This window comes from Lissotriton helveticus, chromosome 7, assembly GCF_964261635.1.
Source record: "Lissotriton helveticus chromosome 7, aLisHel1.1, whole genome shotgun sequence".
Lineage (NCBI taxonomy): Eukaryota > Metazoa > Chordata > Amphibia > Caudata > Salamandridae > Lissotriton > Lissotriton helveticus.
In genome coordinates this window covers 249,076,192-249,097,655 of record NC_136068.1, presented here as the reverse complement: position 1 = coordinate 249,097,655, position 21,464 = coordinate 249,076,192, and the positions used below count along the sequence as shown (strand labels likewise).

At 44.3% G+C, this 21,464-nt stretch overlaps 1 protein-coding gene across 1 annotated transcript in view; it reads left to right on the top strand.

Moving 5' to 3' along the window:
* Positions 1-14,071, top strand: part of LOC144766723 (prefoldin subunit 4-like) — a 101,752-nt gene extending 87,681 nt beyond the window's left edge. The window contains exon 4 of the mRNA XM_078650483.1: positions 13,324-14,071. Within this exon, the coding sequence (XP_078506609.1) occupies positions 13,324-13,455 (132 nt within the window). The 3' untranslated portion in view covers positions 13,456-14,071. The remainder of the gene's footprint in view (positions 1-13,323) is intronic.
* The last annotated feature ends 7,393 nt before the right edge of the window (positions 14,072-21,464 follow it).

Sequence of the window (21,464 nt, the reverse complement as noted above, 5' to 3'; positions counted from 1 at the left end):
GCAGAGCACTTGCTCTTATTGCAGCAAGAAGTAGTGGTGATGCTGCAAAAGGGAGCAATCGAGCTCGTGCCGGTGGGAGAGGAGGGCACAGGGGTTTATTCCCTGTACTTCCTTATTCCAAAGAAGGACGGATCTCTCAGACCCATTCTAGATCTACGTCCCCTCAACCTGTACATACTATCAGAGCATTTCCACATGCTTACACTGCAACAGATTCTTCCATTGCTAAACCAGGGAGATTTCTTAGCAACCTTAGATCTCAAGGATGCTTATTTCCACATTCCACTACACCCGTCACACAGGAAATACCTCAGGTTCACTATTCAAGGCAGGCACTACCAGTTCAAGGTCCTACCCTTCGGAGTCACCACAGCCCCGAGGGTGTTCACCAAGTGTCTGGCGACAGTAGCGGCGCACCTCAGGAGGCAGAACATCCATGTCTACCCCTACCTAGACGACTGGCTCGTGCAAGCCAAGTCAGAGCAACAGTGCGCCGCAGACATGTCGACTACAATTCACCTTCTTCACGATCTGGGTTTCTCCCTGAACTACCCAAAATCGCATCTTCAGCCGGCACATGTCCGGCAGTTCCTAGGTGCGACGATCAACACCCTGACGGCCATGGCTCAGCCAAACCAAGTCAGGATAGACAGCATGCAGGCTCTGATCCAAAGGTTCAGGCCACAACACTCGCTTCCAGCGAGAGTGTTCATGCAGTTGATAGGCATGATGGCCTCCTGCATCTTCATAGTCCCTCACGCACGGCTACATATGCGCCCGCTCCAGGAGTGCTTAGCGAATCAGTGGACACAGGCTCGTGGGCAATTGACAGACCTAGTGTTGGTTACCAGTCGGGCGTACGACTCTCTGCATTGGTGGACTCCACACAACCTTTGCAAGGGCCGACTGTTCCAAGAGCCTGTGCCGCAGATTGTCCTGACAACGGACGCATCTCTCCAGGGATGGGGAGCTCATGTGCTCACTTACACAGTGCAGGGACTATGGACGACGCAGCAACAGAAGATGCACATCAACTATCTGGAACTGATGGCAATCTTCATGGCGCTCAAGTCCTTCATTGTACATCTGTGCAACAAAGTCGTGCTAGTCCGGACGGACAACATGACCGCGATGTACTACATTCAAAAGCAGGGAGGCACCCACTCGCCACAGCTGTCTCATCTGGCTCAGAGCATGTGGAAGTGGGCCATTCAGAGGAACATTTTCCTCATGGCAGAACACCTCCCAGGAAAGGACAATCAGATGGCGGATCTGCTCAGCAGGTACAGCCATCAAATGCACGAGTGGGAGTTACACCCATCTGTCCTCCACCCGTACTTCCAGCAGTGGGGTCATCCGGAGATAGACCTGTTTGCCACAAAAGAGAACGCAAAATGCCAACACTTTGCCGCCAGGTTCCCTCACCCACAGTCGCAGGGGAATGCGATATGGATGAACTGGTCAGGCAAATTTGCGTACGCTTTTCCGCCAGCCCCTCTAATACCGCTGGTCGCAAGAAAGCTAAGGCAGCACGAGATGACTCTCATCCTAGTTGCTCCAACGTGGGCGCGCCAGGCCTGGTACACCACGTTCCTCGAACTCTCAGTGGTGCCGCATCAAAGACTGCGCCTCACGCCCAGTCTTTTGACGCAGAACCATGGAGAAATTCAGCATCCAGATCCGCAACAGCTCAACCTGGCGATCTGGCTCCTGAAGTCCTAGAGTTTGGATACCTTAACCTACCTCCGGAATGCATGAACATCATCAAGGAGGCGAGGAAACCAACTACTAGAGCATGCTATGCTGCAAAGTGGAAGCGTTTTGTCATTTACTGTACAGCCGATGACATCAACCCGCTAGATGCATCTATCCCCAACATCATCTGCTATCTGTTGCATCTTTACAAGTGCAATCTAGCGTACACTTCCATTCGGATACATCTATCCGCCATAGCGGCTTATCTCCAGAACAGGCAGCACCTCTCTGTCTTCAGAGTGCCCGCCATTAAAGCCTTCCTTGAAGGTCTGAAACGAGTCATTCCCCCAAGAACACCGCCAGCTCCGGTGTGGAACCTCAATGTCGTTCTCACCAGACTGATGGGACCACCATTTGAGCCACTGCACTCGTGTGAACTCCAGTTCCTTACGTGGAAAGTAGCTTTCCTTGTAGCTATTACGTCTCTGAGGCGTGTCAGTGAGCTGCAGGCGCTCACAATCCAAGAGCCATTCATTCAAATTCATCCAAATAGGGTAGTGCTACGCACAAACCCCAAATTCCTTCCGAAGGTGGTGTCACAGTTTCATCTAAACCAAACTATTGACTTGCCAGCATTCTTTCAAAACCCGCAAACGGTGGCGGAAAGAATGCTCCATTCCTTAGATGTACGGAGGGCGTTGATGTACTACATAGACAGAACACAACCCTTTAGAAAAACAAAACAACTCTTTGTTGCCTTCGCACCACAACACAAAGGCAACCCGATTTCCAAAGCAGGGATAGCCAGATGGATTGTTAAGTGCATCCAGATATGTTATCAAAAAGCCAAGCGCACTTTAACAATACCCCCCAGAGCGCACTCCACACGCAAACTGGGGGCATCCATGGCTTTCCTAGGGAACATTCCTTTAGAGGATATTTGCAGAGCAGCCACGTGGGTTACACCACATACCTTTACAAAACACTACTGTGTTGATGTGCATTCCAAGCAGCAAGCTGCTGTAGGCCAGGCTGTTCTGAAGACACTTTTTCAGGTTTCTGCAGCTGGCACGGGCAACCGCCGCTGATGGAGGGACTGCTATGTATTCTATGCTAAGATATGAATTTAGCAGCCCACATGCCTCGAACTGAATATGCTACTTACCAGTATGCATCTGTTCTTGGCATGTAGGGCTGCTAACATTCATATCGCCCGCCCTCCTCCCCGGTGCCTGTCGCAGCTGCAGATATACTATTGTATTTATTCATTAGCATGGACATCCTTTACACTTTTCACTCCATCTTCTGCCACAATGGCGAAAAACAATCTGGGGATGGAGCCGATGCCCATGCGCACTGTAGTCCAGGGGAGGAGCCACCTATCTCAGGATACTTCGAAGACTCTTCCAGGACAACAATGTGCGATCATCCGAGCCCAACACTAGGCGGCGATCTAATGCTAAGATATGAATGTTAGCAGCCCTACATGCCAAGAACAGATGCATACTGGTAAGTAGCATATTCATTCTTTGGGACATAGATAGTCCGCCTCTTGTTTTGATATGTGTTCATTGTCTTTGGCATGTTTTACCAGTTGGTTAATGGTGGCCTGTAGTTGTTCAGTTGGATCTTTTTGAAGGCGCTTATAGTTCCTAGTGTCACTGAGAAGCCTCTTGCATTCCTGGTCATAGTCTGTCTTGTTCATCAGGACTATGCCACCACCTTTATCCGCCGGTTTTATTACAAGTTTGGGGTCATGCTGTAAGCGTTGGATGGTGCTTCTGTCTTTGTTGGACAGGTTGTTGAAGGTATCCTTCTGTTGAAGTTGTTCTACTTCCGTATAGACTGCCTGTTCAAAGGTCAGGATTTCCACCGGGATGCTGCCCGGTGGGGGGGTGAAGGTCGATTTTGTTCTCATTCCCGTTTCATTCGGCGTGCCTCCTATTTCCATGATGGTGTTGTCTTTTCTCTCAAAGAAAGCCTTTAGTTTAAGCTTTCTAAAGAACTCAGCGAGTTCTACGTGTAGTTTGAACATATCCAGTCTTGGCGTTGGGACAAATGAGAGGCCTTTATTCAGTACTCCCGTTTCTTCTGGGGTGAGTTGTGTGTCAGATAGGTTAAACACGAGAGGGCAAGGGGGTGTTATTTGCTGGTTCCCGCTTGTTCCTTGGTTTTGTTCCTCGTGTGGAGCTCACTGGCTCTTCTTCGGGTGCCCATTGCACATGGCCTGGGTTCCGTCCCTTGCCAGGCGGCCCACTCACCTCATACCGGGCGCCACAGAAGGACGAATAGGTCCAAGGAGGAACCAGACCGAACTACTCGGTCTCTTTCTCTGCCAGGCGACCCATGAGGCTTTTTACCAAGAAATAACAGAGTGAGGACCCAGTATCAGTACTTTCCTGTACCTCACCTTGTGATTTCGTTTTTTAGTCCACCACCACCCACTAACGGTTGCATTAAACGCTCACCAGTCTCATGCAGTTGTCATGAGCTCACCCTAGCCGGATATAGGTCGTACACCACCCTAAAAGCCGGCCACCAATGGTTTTAAGACATGCCACCCTAATATGACTCTTCCCTGTACGTCTTGTCCTTGTCCTATGTGTTCTTTTTTTTTTTTGTCCTCATACGCCACTTCCCACCTCTTCGTATCTTATAGCGCCCATTGGTGGTATTCAAGCTCAACTGTGAGAGGTTGATTCCTACTGCTTATGCTACAGACCTACAAGCTTGAAAGAAGTTTGAAAAAAGTGGGGGGTGTCACAGCCGTATCTGTTGCAGGGAAGCATATAGGTTTCATTAAACCTCCAAGAGCATCCGAAGTGACTTAATCATCGAACGTTATTCTCTCCCATCTTTGAAATCAGCAACTATAACTCCCAAATCCCTCACCCGTAGTGATTTAAAAATAAGTTCCAAAATTGGTGCTTCCTATTGTTTTGCCCAGCCATATCCAGCTTAGCTATTGCTCTCATGGCTCTAATCCACATTAATACTGTCGGAGGTTCTGACGAAATCCAAAGTTTACATATTTCTCTTCGAGCAATCAAGATAGCATAGAAAAACAGCTTAGTATTATCATCAAGGCCCTTACCTTGTATATCCAATCTACCCGAGATGATCTGTTCAGGGCTTACCGTAATTTCTAGCTCCAATATTTTTGATAGCATTTCACTTACAGCTGCCCAAAACTCTTGAATCTCTGAGCATGTCACAAACATGTGAATGTCATCTTCATTTGGGCTTTTACACTTTGGACATAGCACCATGCCCCCATCTTTGAATTTCGCAAGTCTCTTTGGGGTCCAGTATGCCCTGTGGAGAGTGAACAAGTGATTCCTCCTTAGATTTGCAGGTTTCACCACTTTATATAGAATCAACATATCTACTTGCCATTGTTCTTCTGTTGCGATCCTCGGCAAGCACTCTCCCCACAGGAACTCTGGAAGTAAAAAGGGACCGTCCTCCATTTCAACTATTTCCCAATACCACGTTGCCACTTCTTTATTCATCCGAATGTTTGAGACCAGCTTTTCTTCAAACTCATTGTGTCGTCCCATTAACTTACCCTTACCTATTACCCAGCTTTGTATCTGCAGATATTTAAATTTTGCAAAATTGCGACCCCAGAGTTGCTCGCAAGCTGCCCACGGTATCAAGGCACCTTCACAAAGCAGCTCCCCCCAGACCTGTGGGCCTTCTGATTTTAACGCCCTTGCTAAAGCATCTTTCGTCCAACTTGGGGCCCCCGGGCCCTCCCAAATTGGTGCAGCCATGCTAAGATATGGGATTTTTGTCACGCGCCTAATACGATACCATGCCGTGGCTAGGTCTCTTAATACCTTCAGTCTGACTTTTTTGAAGTATTTTGGATCTGCAAATCCATATAGGAAGCCACGCTTATAGCATTTTTCTACTTTCAACATGGCCGTAAAAAGCTCCCCTATTGATGAGTCATTGGGAGTTCCAAAAAGCATTCTACAGTTCTTGAGCAAAAAAGCCCAAGAATAAAATTGAAAGTCTGGGGCTGCTAAACCTCCCTTAGCATACCTTCTTCGAATTTTTTTCCAAGATAGCCTTGACCCCTTGGAGCCCCAAATAAATGAACCAATTTCGCTCTGTAGCTTTGCTAGGCCTTCTTTTTCAAACATAAGGGGAACAGAATCAAATAAAAAAGTCAATTTCGGAAGCACCATCATTTTAACCAGATTAACCCGGCCAATCATAGACAGTGATATTGAACTCCAGTTTCTCAATAGTGCTGTAATATCTTTCCTTGTTTTGGCCAGATTTACTAATGTTAGCTGTTTTATATCTTGAGTAATTTGTACCCCCAAATATCTCATCTGCTTTTTTGCGATCCCGGGGTCTATTGCCATGTTCCAAGCCATAATTTCAGTCTTGTCCGAATTTAATCGATATCCTGAGACTTCTCCAAACTTTTTTGTAATGTTTTCAATTTCCCCCAATGATTTTGTCAAATTCGATGTTAAAACTACGATATCATCCGCATATAACCCTATCTTCTTTGACCACCCTTGGAACTTGAAAGCAGGAATATTCTCTGACTCTCTTATTTTGCAGGCCAGTGGTTCAATATAAAGATCGAACAAGAGTGGGGACAGGGGGCATCCCTGCCTGGTTCCTCGCGCAATTCTAATAGATTTTGTGAGGCGGGGTTTAGGGAGAACATGGCGGCCAGATAGAGAGACTGGTCGGGAGTGCCGACCCTAAGCGGCGTGCTACAAACGAGTGAACCGGGTGAAAGATGCAACAAGCTGCAAGTAAGGCAGATTAGTTACACACGCTAAGCCGGGTAAATTAATATGTGCGCGGGTGCGAAAAAGCTCCGACGCTAGCGAGGCTGAGGCACTGTGGGGCGAGTCCTCTGTGAGAAAGAAGGAGGAGATACGGCCGGTGAGAGAGGCTCACGGCAGGCGGCGGCGGCAGTCTATGGAGGACGCGGAAGAGGTCAACACAAGCTGCACCGCGCTAGTAGCGGTGGAAACAGCTGAGGAGGGCGCCGAGAAAGGAGCAGCAGATCTGACGGGGCTACCCTCACTGAAGGGTTTTGAGCGCTGGAGCAGCGCGGCGCTAGAGCGAGGTAGAGGTAGGCGGGCGGCTGCAAGGCTCCAGTTCTCTGCTGGAGGGGCTGTGGGGAGAGGAACTGCACAAGAGGGAAGTAGAGCACAATTAATTGCAAAAATACCACAGAACTCAGTGGGGGGATCAAAAACCTACAGGGTGCTAGACACACGGCCAAAGGAGAAAAAAAAGAGCCCGCAGAAATTTAGTTCAGGTTACGCTTTGAGGAGCACAGGGAAGCCTATAACGGGAGGTCTGACTCCTCCTAATATACAACAGAAGATAAAAACCCCCTTTAATCCGAGTTTAAAAAGTAAAATAAAATCGCAAACAGGTAGGTCAGGAGCTTTTATTAAAAAAACTTTAATTCACCCATCGTTAAATTCCTATTTTAAACCTGTCCCTAAGATATTAGTTCTTGCAAAAGGTAGTAAGCAAGGAGAGTCAATAACTGTGGACTGGTCAGATCACTTGAGCCCAAACCGTTACAAAATTTTGGAGGTGGAGGAGGCTGCGGTCACAGAAGCAGGAGAGATGGAACCCGAAGCTGATAGTCAGCCAGGAACTCTAACAGAAGGGGCCCCATCGGACAGCCCGATAGAATTAGGAGATAATAAAAGAAGAGTTAATCAGAATGGGGGAGAGTTTGACGGGGGTGAAGAGGAGGGGGCAGCCGCAGGTGATGGGGTGCTACACTCAGATAGTATGGTTATTGCCCTTTTGAGAAAATTAGACCTAGATGTACATCGGGGGTTTGAGGAATCTAAAAGTAAGCAGGATGGTATTAGGGAGGCAGTGGGTGTACTGGAGGCTAAGTTTGATGAGTTAAATACACGGACAGGAAAACTGGAACAAGAGGTCAAGGAGATGCAGGAAGCAGTGGAAGATAACTGTAAAGAGCTCGAGGAGATTAAAAGCAGAGAAAGAGTATACGAAGAGCGGTTAGAGAGGTTGGAAAATATGCAGCGAAGAAATAACCTGAAGGTTTTGAAGCTACCAGAAGGAAAAGAGGGGGAGGATTTAAAAGGTTTTGTAGTTCATTTATTAAAATCGGAGCTGCAGTTGGAGGAGTCTGAAGAGGAGATTGCTGCTGACATACAGAGGATCCATCGTGATCCCTTCAGACTGAAGCCAAACCGGTCTAAGCCTAGAAGGGTGTTGATTAACTTTCTTACGTATAGTCTAAAAGAAAAGATTCTTGCTATGGCATTGAAAAAGGGCTCTCTTATGGCAGGAGAAGTAAAGATTGAGATTAGATCTGACTTATCGGTAGTCACTGCAAATAGGCAGTGGGAGCTGGGGAAGCGAATTGAACCCCTAAGGAAATTGGGGGCGACTGTGCAGTTAAAATTCCCTGCTTTTTTAAAAGTAATGTGGAATAACAAAATGTACTCCTTTAGATTTGTAGAAGATGTAGATAACTTTTTGGAGTACTGCCAAGGCGGGGGTGTATAGTTAACTGGTGTAGTTCGGGCTTACGGCTTGTGTAGCTTGTAAATATGTAATTAGAATAGAATAACAAATAAAAAAAATAAAAATAAAAAGGTTTTTGCATAGAAGCAAGGGTAGCACGTCTGCTGGTGACCGGCACTTAAAGGGCCTAGGTTTGGGCCTTAGAAAGCTGGAAGGGTTTTCCCAGGGAGGGGGGGGGGAATGGAGAGGGGGGAGTTGGTTAGGGCTTAGAGCTGGGGGGGGAGGGATAGGAAGAAGAGGGGGAGAAAAACACAAATGTTCTCAGATGCCAAGGACCACCCTGAGGGTAAGGATTTGGAGATTAGTTTACGATGGTGGAGGGTAAAAGTGCGAGGGTAAAAACACAAATAGTGAGATGGGTGTCATGGAATGTAAATGGTTTAAGGGTTAAAGCAAGAAGAGACAGGATCTTGAAGTACTTAAGGGACACTCCAGCTAATATAATGATCCTTCAAGAGACTCATTTAACTGGGGAGGAGTGTAAACAATTCTTGGGTCGACTGCGGTGGATAAGGCACTTTTTCAGCTCACCACAAACTAGGGTAACTAAAGGAATATTAGTGATAATTAGATATGGGCTGGATTGTCAGGTAATGAACAGCATAGCTGATGAGAAAGGGCGATGGTTGATCGTGACTTTAAAGATACTGGGTTCTTTATACAATATTATTGGTTACTACGGCCCTAATCAAGACGATGTTACTCCGCTGCTAGAACTTACACACGAGATGACTGGGCTTTCAGGATATATAGTTTTTGCTGGAGATTTTAACACTGTATTGGATGCTAAGCTTGATAGATCCGTTAACAGCAGAGCCCAGGGAAATTGTAAAATGGCGGCCAGTGTTAAAAACATAATAGAACAATTTGGGCTTTGTGATATTTGGAGGAGGCGGGCCGGGTCTGGGCTTGGATATACATATTATAACAAAAAATATAATCATAGATCCAGAATAGACTTTTTCCTGTTAGATGCAAGACTAATTGACTATGTGAAGGAGGTGTTACACATAGGGGTTCATTTGTCTGATCACTCAGCGGTTTCCTTAGAACTGGAAAATGTGTCCTGTGTTGTGGATTCAGTCTGGAGGCTGGACCGTACAGTTTTGTATGATCAGGAAGCAATGCAGTCCCTTCAACAGGAGCTCGAGGTATTTATAGAGCATAACACAGGATCAGCCAAATTAGATATTGTTTGGGAGACAACTAAGGCCTTCCTTCGAGGCAGGTTGGAGCTCTGGGGGCTAAGAGAAGGAGGGCATACCACCAGGAAATAAGGACTCTGGAACAGAACATCCGAAAAAATGAAATTAGGATTATAAATTCAGGGGGCGCTCCTGTGGGGGAGATCCTTCAAGAGTTGGAAGGGTTAAAGGAACAGTTGACTGATGTAATTAATAAAAGGGTGAAAGAAAGATGGGAGGCTGCTAGGCTGGATCACTTTGAATACGGGGAAAACGCAGGCAAACTTCTAGCTTGGAAGGTTAGGAAGGATCTGGTCAAAAATATGATAAAAGAGGTTAAGGTGGGTGCAGAAGGAAAAGTAGCCTCAAACACTAATGAGATTGTGGAAGCATTTCATAACTATTTTTCGGAAGTATATAGTGAAGAGTTACAACCAGACAAGCAGGAGATCAATAAGTGGGCTAAAGTTCTAAAATCTGCTACAGAAGAACACCGAAAGATTTTGAATAGAGAGATCAGGAAGGAAGAAATAGAGGAAGGGATTAGGAAGGCAAAAAAAGGCAAAGCACCTGGTCCCGATGGCCTCCCTGTAGAGGTATACAAGACTCTGATGCAAGGACTGGCACCATTATTAACAAAGGTGTTAAATGAGGTGTTCTCTGGAAACTTGAAGATTCCGGCATCATGGGATCAGGCAAATATAATCATCATACCCAAACCTGGTAAATCTCCTACAAATATGGATTCATATAGACCCATTTCACTCTTGAATAGTGACTACAAAATGTTCACCAAGATCTTGGCAGATAGGTTGGGCAAAGTGATCCCGTACTTTATTCATGAAGATCAAAAGGGATTTGTCAAAGGTAGACACTTAAATGAATTAACATTTTCCCTGATAGGTAGTATAGATGTTGCGGTTGAGCAGGGGCTTCCCCTGGCGGTGGTGGCCTTGGATGCTGCCAAGGCTTTCGACCGTGTAAATTGGGAGTTTTTGAAAATTTTACTTGAACATCTTCAGTTAGGGAAAAATTTTCTTCAAGCGATATCACAACTATATCATACGCCGAGTTCTAGGGTCTTGGTTAATGGAACAGTCCTTGTCCTATGTGTTCTGTGTAGAAAAGCTTGAGGGAATCCCCCTCTAACAGTCACAGCGCCTTAGCGAGCGCCACACATAGCCAAGAATTGACACAAACACTTAATTTAGTTTATTATAATTTAATCTGCACCTTATCACGTAACTCTTTGGTCCTGAGGAAAGCCAGCTTAGAATACAAAAGGCACTGGCTGAAACATGTAGACCACACTGGACACGGGAGGTCATCATACACTCCCCTTTGTCCTTTTGCCTTTTTAATCAGCTAACTGAGGCCCAGTTTATTAAATACTTGTTAACCCTCGGGTGCTGGGACCCCTTGTATAGCTTTTTAACTTTCACTTCTCACCCCTTCACTGCACACGCAGCAATATACCAGCTCCGCAGTCACCTGGCGTTGTAGCACACCCGGGGCACATTCGGTGCCACTGTGGTGGGCCCGATGATGAAGCATGCCACCGACTAGGTCGGTGGGTGAGGGCTTTATAAGGAAAATACTGCTTTTTTCCTTTCTATTGTCTGACGTACCTGAGTCACTCCAATCCCTCCCCCTAAACTAAGCTAGTCTACACGAATTCATAGACACACTCACAGGCAGCCAAACCACACGCGGCCTACCAGGCATCACCATGGCCTTCATGGACACATCGCTTGACTCGAAAGGAAACAGTGACCTAGTGGATGTCCTGCTCACAGCTGCCGCCAAAACTATCTTCGGTTACTGGAAGGACACTGGGAAAGCCACTTTCAAACGTTGTTTTAACTGGGTGAACTTCCTGAGGGGGGCAGACAACATCACGCAAACCACCAACCGGCCAACCATACAGCAAGAAAGGAGATGTGGGCAGCCCTAGACGCTCATCTGGAACAATAAACCTCCCCCCCCCCTCTTTCTTCTTTCTTCTCCACCTAAAACCAAACAGCCAAGTAAATGGTAAATGTTAAATGTTTCAAACTGTATTGTATTGTATATGCAAAATTTTATTTTCAATAAAATACTTTGAAATAAAAAAAAAAATAGGCACGTGAGAGGAAGACTGACTACCAAAGAAAACATTCATTCTGTGTTGAATTTAACCCTACAGCTGTACTACAACTACATTTCAAAAACATCGATAGTCACAGACCCACTGCTAACACCTACTGTAGTTTGCACACCACGCCCACTCCATCACGTCCAGCCTTTGGAATAAAACGCAGCTACTACTGAATAAAGGAAATGGTGAAGATGTTTCCGAAGCCAGCTCTGGGTGTTGCTCACAGTAAGGCTACTTGGGACATTATCTCCAAAACTGCTCCTAAACACAGAACTGTATCAAAAGTTTGCATGGCTGACACAACCCCCCTGACACACCCACTCTGACCATCAGGTACGCCTTATGTTGTGTACCATTCCCATTGTACTTGTCCCAATTTGTAGCAGATAGTGTAAACTGGTTATGTGGCTATTCTGCATATAGCTCTTCATACCACACTTCTGATTTTAAAGTCTGCTGTTAGCCAAGATCTTCTAGTGTTAATTACATTTGATAATGCACTAAACGCATTGGACTTTTACCTACTCTACTCTTCCATTGGTCTCTTGTGTCATTCGGATAGCTAAGGTTTTAGTTGTTAGTTAAAATCATATTAAAAAGGACCCATCCCTACTCCTGCTTGTGTGCTTTAACAAGCTTTCGGCATATTGTGGGCTACCACCTATAGGCATTGAAAGCCCCAGAGATCTCTAGTTTCCCTGCTTTTGGCTATTCTCCTTCCCCCCCTACCCTTCTTTTCCTAGCCCACCACATAGTAAAGTCCACATTTGTAAAGCGCACAATCACCCGTAAGGGTCTCTAGGCGCTGGGGGCCGTCGGGAAGATTAAGCGAGCTATTGCCCAGAGTCACATGGTGCTGGGCTAACCTGCCACCGGAGCCGGGGATCGAACCGTGGTCCCCAGATTCCAGCGTCAGTCGCCCTGGCCGCGGCGCCACACCTCTCCCTCGTTACGTGTACCGCAAGTGAGTTTGAATCCAATAGTTTTCAATACGTTTGAATAAGCTCTAATAGTAATTGGGGGGATCTCAAGGGGTGAATGTGCAAATCACGGTGCTGCTTTTTTTTCCGCGGGTATATAGCAAAGAACAGTGATTCCATTTACAAGGATAGCATTTAGAATTTCAGTGTTTGCTTAAAAATGCATAATTGACCTGTCATGAGTTATTGTCTTTATAGTGAATGTAAAATTAGTATATGAATTAATTAATTTAAGAAAAGAACAAAGACCTCCCCGAAATTGATTCAATCAATATATTCATCAAGTACAATTTTCGCTGAGGGACAAAAGTTGGCGTCTGGGGGCAGGAAGGCCCCCGTGAATGAATACTGCTGCGGGGATATCAATAAACCAGCCCCAGAGCTGTTCACAAATGCATTAAAATTGACAACTCTTACAGCTATCGGATTTCTGAGATCTATTGGCTTTGCCAATGCTTGGTTTATATTTTTTACTACCAAACTAGTGGATGGTGGCTCATTGTCCTTCTTGCACATGGCAATCATGCTACTCCACTGGTTTCCAAATCCATTTTGGCTATTGTATGAAATCGTGGCATCTACTTTTCCACCTTCTATCTGTATTTTGCTAGTCTAATGTTGAGAAGAACTAGCACATTTAAAGGGTAGGATAATGCACAATTTCCCAATAGTCCATCTTCGTAATGTTTTCTTTTGCCTTAGGGTAGTGTGCACTTTCACGATTGTTCATCTTCATAATGTTCTAATTTTTCTTTTCATTTCTTTTCAGAAAAATTTGCAAGAAGAAATTGATGCTTTAGAATCTAGAGTGGAGTCTATCCATGTCGTGCTGTCGGATCTGAAAGTACAACTTTATGCAAAGTTTGGAAACAACATAAACCTGGAAGCAGACGATAGTTGAACATTTATTTTCCCTGAATTTCCTGCTTAGCGATATGTTGAATCTTCCTAATTGAGTTACATACTGAAAAACAATGCACTGCTGGACTTCTGAGCCAACGACGAGGCTTGACGAGTTCCTGATTTAGCCAACAAAAAAATAAAAGGCGTTCACCAAAATGCTGCAACTTCAAACCTTGGCAGTGTTAATAGTCTTAGGCTTCTTTTCAAACGAGTAATTACTAGCTGACCTTTGTAAAACAGATAAATATTGTCAATCTGTCTTCTCAGCTCACATGTTTACTTTTTGACACCATCATAACGATTATCACTAACACGGTGTGGAAGTTTCTTGCTACTGCATAGTGATTAAACTCACAATTAAAATTTGAATCTTGCCCTCCATGTAAGTGTAAGGTTTCTTTCCGAGGGCATTCGTTTGGACAAACAGTTCAGACCAATATTTCAAATAGTTGATGACTTCTTTATTTCATGCCAGTTTACGTTTCGATCTTATTTATTTTTGGCAGAATGTCCACTGTTTTCGTTGGGAAAGCTGAAAAAATAGCTGCGAAAATAAACACACTGTGTATATCCTGCTCATGGAGCAAAACAAAAATAAAATTGGCAAAAAAGTGGTCTTTTCGTTTACTTGTAAACTGACAGTGTATTATTAATGGCAGCATACTTACCTAACCCTTGGTGCTAAAACATTTTGTGTTGGCTGTCTTGTTCCTCAGCTCTCCTGTTTGCCTACCTTTCCCTACTGTCGAGTGATGTGCCACCTTAGTCACCAAACGTTTGCCCCACCCCTAAGCCTTCCACCCCCCCCCCTTCACCCTTTTCTCAAGGGCATACAGAAGACGTTCCCCTCTATGCATTCCTCTCCCACCAAACCTCCCCTTGGCACCAGCTCTTTTTTATATAGCTAATTCTATTCCTTTCAAGGCATTATCCCATTACCAAATCCCACAATGTTTTGGTTTTTTGCCCCCACCTTGTTCAGATTGTTACCATGATCACTGTCAGGCTGTCCGTATTTAGTCATGGCTGTCGGATGTCCCTCTGTCGCTGATGAGTGTATGGCATTTACCATAGCAAGAGATTTCCTTTTGTCACTCCTAGTTCGGCTGTAAAAAACACTCACCCTAGCCAGCATTCACCTAAATCTGACACCAGTTTCATTTCATGTAATCAGAATATGCATGTGGATTGCTCCTCTCTTGCTCTTGAGTAGTCCTAAATAAACTATCTCTAATTATTCTCCTGTGCATGCATTTGAGCTACTTTCTCCTGGGCTATTTCCTGCATGCCTATGGACTGCTTGCTCCTGGGTGGACTACATAAATCACACAATGGCTGCATGTATCTAGTGTGCATTTGAGTTAGGTCTGTGTCGCTCCTTGTTGGAATCTTCAGATCATATACCATAGCTGTCTGTATGCAGTGCATGCCTTTGCGATTGCCCTCTGTCCTTTCTGGGTAGAACCCTATAGTATTTTCCATGGTTCTGTTCTTCTGTACATGCTTATGAATTTGTCTTCTCTGACCCTTTGGTTGACTGGTTAGGTCACCTGTGATAGTTGTCTTTATCCTCTGCACGATTGCTGTTTTCATCTATTGCTTCTTATGGGACACTACAGGTAATTTGCAAAGGTATCCGTGTGGGTTTTTGCCATAGTTCCCTTGTGGGTTGATCCTCTGTCATTCCTGCATGGACTCTTCAGATCGTTTGCCATAGATGCTTGTATACAGGGCATGGCTGGGGGTTCCCTCAATTGCTTTTTGGCGGACTCATTTGAACATTTACTATATCTACCTGTAAGCCAGTGTGTTCTGTTGGTTTCATCTCTGAAGCTCATGTCTAGTGAAGAACCATAAGCTTTTCCTGGAATGGTAGGTAAAACCATCTGGGTTGCTGTCTCTTGCAATATTTTCTTTAACTTTATGCATAAGTGCAGGTAAAGTGATTTCAGTGAAAGGAGGAGTCTGTTCTGCTGTTCCTAAAGCATGCCCTCTAAACTTGCCACGTAGGCCACACTGCCAACCCACACCCTTACCAATACTTCTCTATAAATATCTGTTTGGTTCTTCCTTCGCATTCCATCCATAAATTCTTAGACTCTGCTACATAAGTCACAATAGGAGCATCACATTGTTCAGTAACACACAGCACAACATGCCACACAGCCCAGACTGCAATGCAACAGGTTTACACAAAGTAGTATCAAACAAAACGGAGGAGGAAGGGTCAAAGGGAAAAATATTTAAAGACCAGCCCAGGGTGAAGTCCCCTATTCAATCTAATTCACTACAAAAAACACACAATGGGGGTCTATAACAGAGCCTAATGTGCTCAGAATTATCAATAAAAACCTAACTACGTGAATGAACAGGTTTTATCACAAGCTGTATGCTGTGTGGGTAACTTAGTAAATTGCCAACCAAAAGCCCATGTGAGGGAGTTCACTACAAATATCGAATAGACTCATACAATGAAAAAATGGATGTCCATCAATGTCGGATGTAGATCATATTATTCTCATTTGGTCATCCATATTGGAATGGTATCGTCCCATGATCATTGAGACTAATCACTCCTTACGAGTGTGTGGATCACATCTCAAAATGCAGTGAAGACCTCATGAGCTGAGACCAAGATGGAGTCATGTGCAGTGCAAAATAAAATGTGGTGAGTTAAAAAAGGATAGAAGATCAATACACAATTTTAATATCACTTGATCACTTCCTTATTAAAACCAAGAACAGTGCAAAGATGCAGTCTAACCATATAACTGCATGTGTATGATCTTCTATCCTTTTTTAACTCACCACATTTTATTTTGCACTGCACATGACTCCATCTTGGTCTCAGCTCATGAGGTCTTCACTGCATTTTGAGATGTGATCCACACACTCGTAAGGAGTGATTAGTCTCAATGATCATGGGACGATACCATTCCAATATGGATGACCAAATGAGAATAATATGATCTACATCCGACATTGATGGACATCCATTTTTTCATTGTATGAGTCTATTCGATATTTGTAGTGAACTCCCTCACATGGGCTTTTGGTTGGCAATTTACTAAGTTACCCACACAGCATACAGCTTGTGATAAAACCTGTTCATTCACGTAGTTAGGTTTTTATTGATAATTCTGAGCACATTAGGCTCTGTTATAGACCCCCATTGTGTGTTTTTTGTAGTGAATTACACAAAGTAGTCCCTAAATATATAGCATGACACCGGTCTAACAATGCTTTTCGCTGTCTCTTAGGGTAAGATACTCTGTGTAAACTCAACTACAATATATTGTTGCACATCTACATACTTTATCTTACTCGCAGTATAATATGGTGTATTTTTATACATCACTTGCTACCACCGATTTATATGCTTTTTGAATAATAGATGTTACTACGTCCTAACTAAAGAGTACTCATCACCCTTCATTCCACGATGAAAGGCTGTCATTGTCACTGGTATTTAGAATTATGCCCTTGAAACTATGAAATGGTCTCTGCAAAGTGCAAGTTAGCTATCTAGGCTATCTTAATCACTTATTGGCACATGTATGATAAGGTCCCCACACTGAAACATAATAAGGATATTCCAAGCCACTGAGAAGATCCATTACTGTATAGTCGAACAAAGCTCTGGAAGTGAATTGTAACTTTAAAATGTATCTAGTTGAGGTTACATTAGCCCACAGCTGCCAGGCAATCAGTCTCTTCCTTCATTAACGGACTGAGCTACGCTAATGATTGCGGTTTCTTGATCCGACTTGCAGTTTGTACGTTGGGTAAGAAGCAAGAATGGTGAAGAGTGCAGGATTGTAATTGTAGACGCCTACCTATAATTGCAGATGTCTTATTTAGAAGTTTTGATAAGAAGTGGATGGTTCTATATACCATTAGCCCACATGTCCAAAGGGAGAGCAAGTCACGAAAGTTCTGTTGTCCAATCCCAATCCCCAAGTAAGCTCTAGTCTCATAACCTTCCCCCCCCACCCCCCCAAGGATGACACAACTATTCATATAACTGAGATTTGACCATCCCACTATCATAGCCCCTTCCTTGAAACAGACTACCTTACTCCTCCTAAACATTCTACTGGTGTTCAGTGGCGGCTGGTAGGTAACGGTGATGGTTATAAACAAACGGGGGAAAAAGACGTATCTGCTGGTCGACCAGCTGCCACCTCTCATCCACCCTTCCTGTTTTCCTGGCAGCACCTAGTCTCACAGACTCACTTAGCCAATCATGACACTGCTGACACCAGCATGACCGCATCGTGATTGGTCTGGGCGGCCTGCTTCAGCGCTCAGACAAGGTGTGTAAGCCTGTGCATGTTCTCTAACCAGGCTGTGTAATACAGCCAGATGAATACCCCGCTAAGGGGGCGTGATGGTTTGGCCAGACCAAGATCGCTGGCCAAACAGTCATGGACACTTATGGTGCTCTTCCTCCCTCTGACGTTAGTTGAATCCCGCCCTAATCTGGCGTCATACTAAAAATAAAATAATAATAATGTTCTGTTGTTTTAATTTTCTTTTCCTTTGCACTGCATAGACAGTTCTAGCCCCCATCCTGTTTTATCTCTTCATGGTGGACCTTTCTGCGACATTGGCAGAAGCATATTGTGCATCCAATAATTCATGACAAAGAGGTCCAGTGAAACTATTCTATTTTACTTGACAATGAGCAAAAAGAAGGAGCTGTTACCATGTTAATTGTCTCACAATACAGAAGGATTGAACAAATGCAGACCAATACAATGCCGTTTGAAACAATGGTGACCAAATAAACCTTCGTATATTGTGCAACTGGCTGGATGAGGTGTAACATACATGAGCTGATGGCAATACTTTCTTTCACTGGACACAGATCAAGTGTTTGATTCATTTGACTGGGTTTATCTCTGCCAGACATGTAGGACGTTAGTATTCAAACCCAACTTTCTTGTAAATGGGTGGCGCTGTTGTACAAGGCACCAAAGGCTGAAGTAATGGTCAGTGGAGTCATGTCAACCCCATTCTCTAGGGTGGGGTACTAGGCATGGTTGTCTGCTCGCCCCTATTCTCTTTGCCTTATGTATTGAGCTCGTGGCATGTTGAGTCATACTGCGTGCAGATGTATTTGGATGCCCTGACATTATTGGGCAACCAGCAAAAAACCTCACTATGTGGTTAACCTTCTGCTGTACCTTAACCTAGTACATAATATGTGTATTTGTAAAGGACACATTCACCCAGAAGGGTATCATGGTACTGAACAACAGATGTTTATTGTTACCTAACTCAATGCTACTCATTTTATCGACCTCAGAAGGATGGCAAGATGAGTGGACCCACAGGGATTTAAACCTGTGACCATTAAGTCAAACGCAGGCCCCTACAGTGGACGAATTGTTCACTAAGCCACCAGGCCCAGAGTCATACAAACTAAGCAGCAGCCATTCCATCGGCTTTCGCTGTACTCTTGTCTTTTTCTTGAGATAAATCAAAATACATCGTTATTATGTGCACTGGGCACCTGGGAACAGCTGAGTGACACTTATTACAATCTGAAAGTCACAAGGGATGCATTCCAATATTTAGGGATTTGTGTAACGCCCAACATACTGCAATTCTTAGAGAGTAACTTAGAGGTGTTCCTTCGAGAGTATCAGACAGACGTAGAGAGGTGAAGAAAGTGTCTGCTGTTCCTAATGGGTAGTGTAGCAACATTTAAAATGGTCACACTACCAAAACTGCTGCATTTATTACAAAATACCCAATTTATAATGCAATCTATACTTTGATATGATTGACAGGATTACCCGTTCCATGTTATGGGATGGGAGCGCGCCCCAAATTGCACTGCAATCTCTGCGGAGATCGGTATACAGTGGGGGATAGCAGTCCCGAATATCATGGCGTACTGGTGGACTTTTTGGCTACAAACTGTCAATGAATGGGGTTTTCTCAGAGAGAGGACTACGCATCGAGACTGGAAAGAAAAATTGTATCTAAAACTCTCCTCCCCAGAAGACTTAATTTCACTCTATTCAACCTTGCTGAACACTCAAAACTGGCTCACTGATAACCAACTCATGCTCAACACTTACAAAACAGAATTTCTCCTCATCGCTCCTCCTATTCACACTCCCAAGATCGACCTCTGGATAAGGCATCTAACAGCCTTCAAGCCTTCAACTGTTCTCCTCACATTATTGAGTCAGCTAAATCCCTTGGAATCACACTAGACAAACACTTGAGTATGCAGAATCATATCAGCAATGCTACCAAGGGAGCTGAGTACCAGAGGAGTGTACTAAGGAAATTCAAAACCTTCCTACCACAGGACGACTTTAAGCTGTCGGTCCAAGTTCTTGTATTGCCGAGGCTAGACTACGAAAGCTCCACTATTTGCAGTCTTAACTAAATACAATTTGGTGCCTCTAAGGGCCTCCTTTAATGCGACGGCCAGATTGATAACCGGTACAAAAAGAAATGATCACAGATCCCCAGCCCTAAAAACCCTAAACTGGATGCCGTACGAAGCAAGAATACAGCTAATGATTGCTTGCATGACTCATAAAGCCCTACATTTCAAGACCCCAGTATAACTGGCACAAAAGCTAGAGATATCAGGGGTATGCAGTCCATCACAAAGTGCAAGTTCACTGCTACTGAAACCACAGATTTTCCTCAAAAGGAGAACGAGCTACAGAGCCTTCTCAGGCATCGCCCGAAGATATGGAACTCTCTGCCACTGGATGTCCGTCAAATCTCATCTACCGTTTCATAAAAAAAAGAAGTGAAAACAATACTAATAAACAAGTTTCCACCCTAAGAGATGTTAGGTTCTATTGTTTACTTACCTGCTCACTATTCCGATGCCCCGAATGACCTCTACATTGATGTGCAACCATGAACTCCAGTTTTACCATGCTATTCCCAAATATGTAACAAATGTCTTTTCTTACAACTGTATCTTACCTACCCTATAATGTGAAGCTCTCTGATACCCTCTGTGATCTTCTTCACGCTAAACAAAACTTTATGAAATAAATGAACCTAGAAAACCACACCTGCAATCATTATCTATGGTAAGCACTATAGGAGATGATGCCTGCTAATGCTCTCTCAAGTGACTTTGGATTCATGGGACAAAGCCACTAAATATCTGGTTTGGCAAGGAAAGGTGATAGTGAACACCATTGTGGAAGGGACACACATTGGAAACAATTCTGAAAACTGTCTGGGTTCCTTCAATCGGATGATAAAATCATCTCCACGTTGGGGGAAGTGATGTTCTCAGGGCATAAAATCCTTTGAAATCCAACCACCAAAATATAAACTGAGGCCGGGTCAGAAATATACGTACAGTTGCAACATGCACTATGAGTTGCGATGTTCGACTGGGAAGAAGTTATGGATTGCAGTTCTCTAGAGAGTAGATTGCTATAAAAGGAGAGCACTTTTAGGGCAGTGTAACAAATATATATCACCATCTTTAACAATAAACCTGATACACTCAAAAACTCAGAGGCATGGAAGATCGATATTGGCCACTGGAAGATGTTTATTGGAATGCACCGTAGAGAGGTAGCGATCAAGTCCAGACTGAGTTTAGTTCAATGAAAAATCCTACTGTTGGGCTTGGCCCTTTTGGCAGGTTCACCCCTAAACGTTTTGCTTTTAAATGTGACCTGGTGTTAGTTGTTTTTGGCTTCTGCGCACTTTAACACTGTGTCCCAGTGTAAAGTGCGTGCGCAGTCTGAGTGCGTGTGGTGAGACTGGCCTGCCCTCCCATAGGAATGCATGGGGATATGTGTGTCCATGGTAGTTCCTGATGTGTGGGGAGTGCAAGGGTGAGTTTGATATGTGTGAACTCGTGAGATTAAATGCTGCACGACGGTGTGCGTAGATTTAATGTGACTAGTGTAGAAGTGCCACTTCTAGAAGTTGGCATTGCTGTGTGCAGTGAATGTGGATTGCCTGTCTGGCTTGTGATTGACAGGAGCTGGCTGGTGTGCT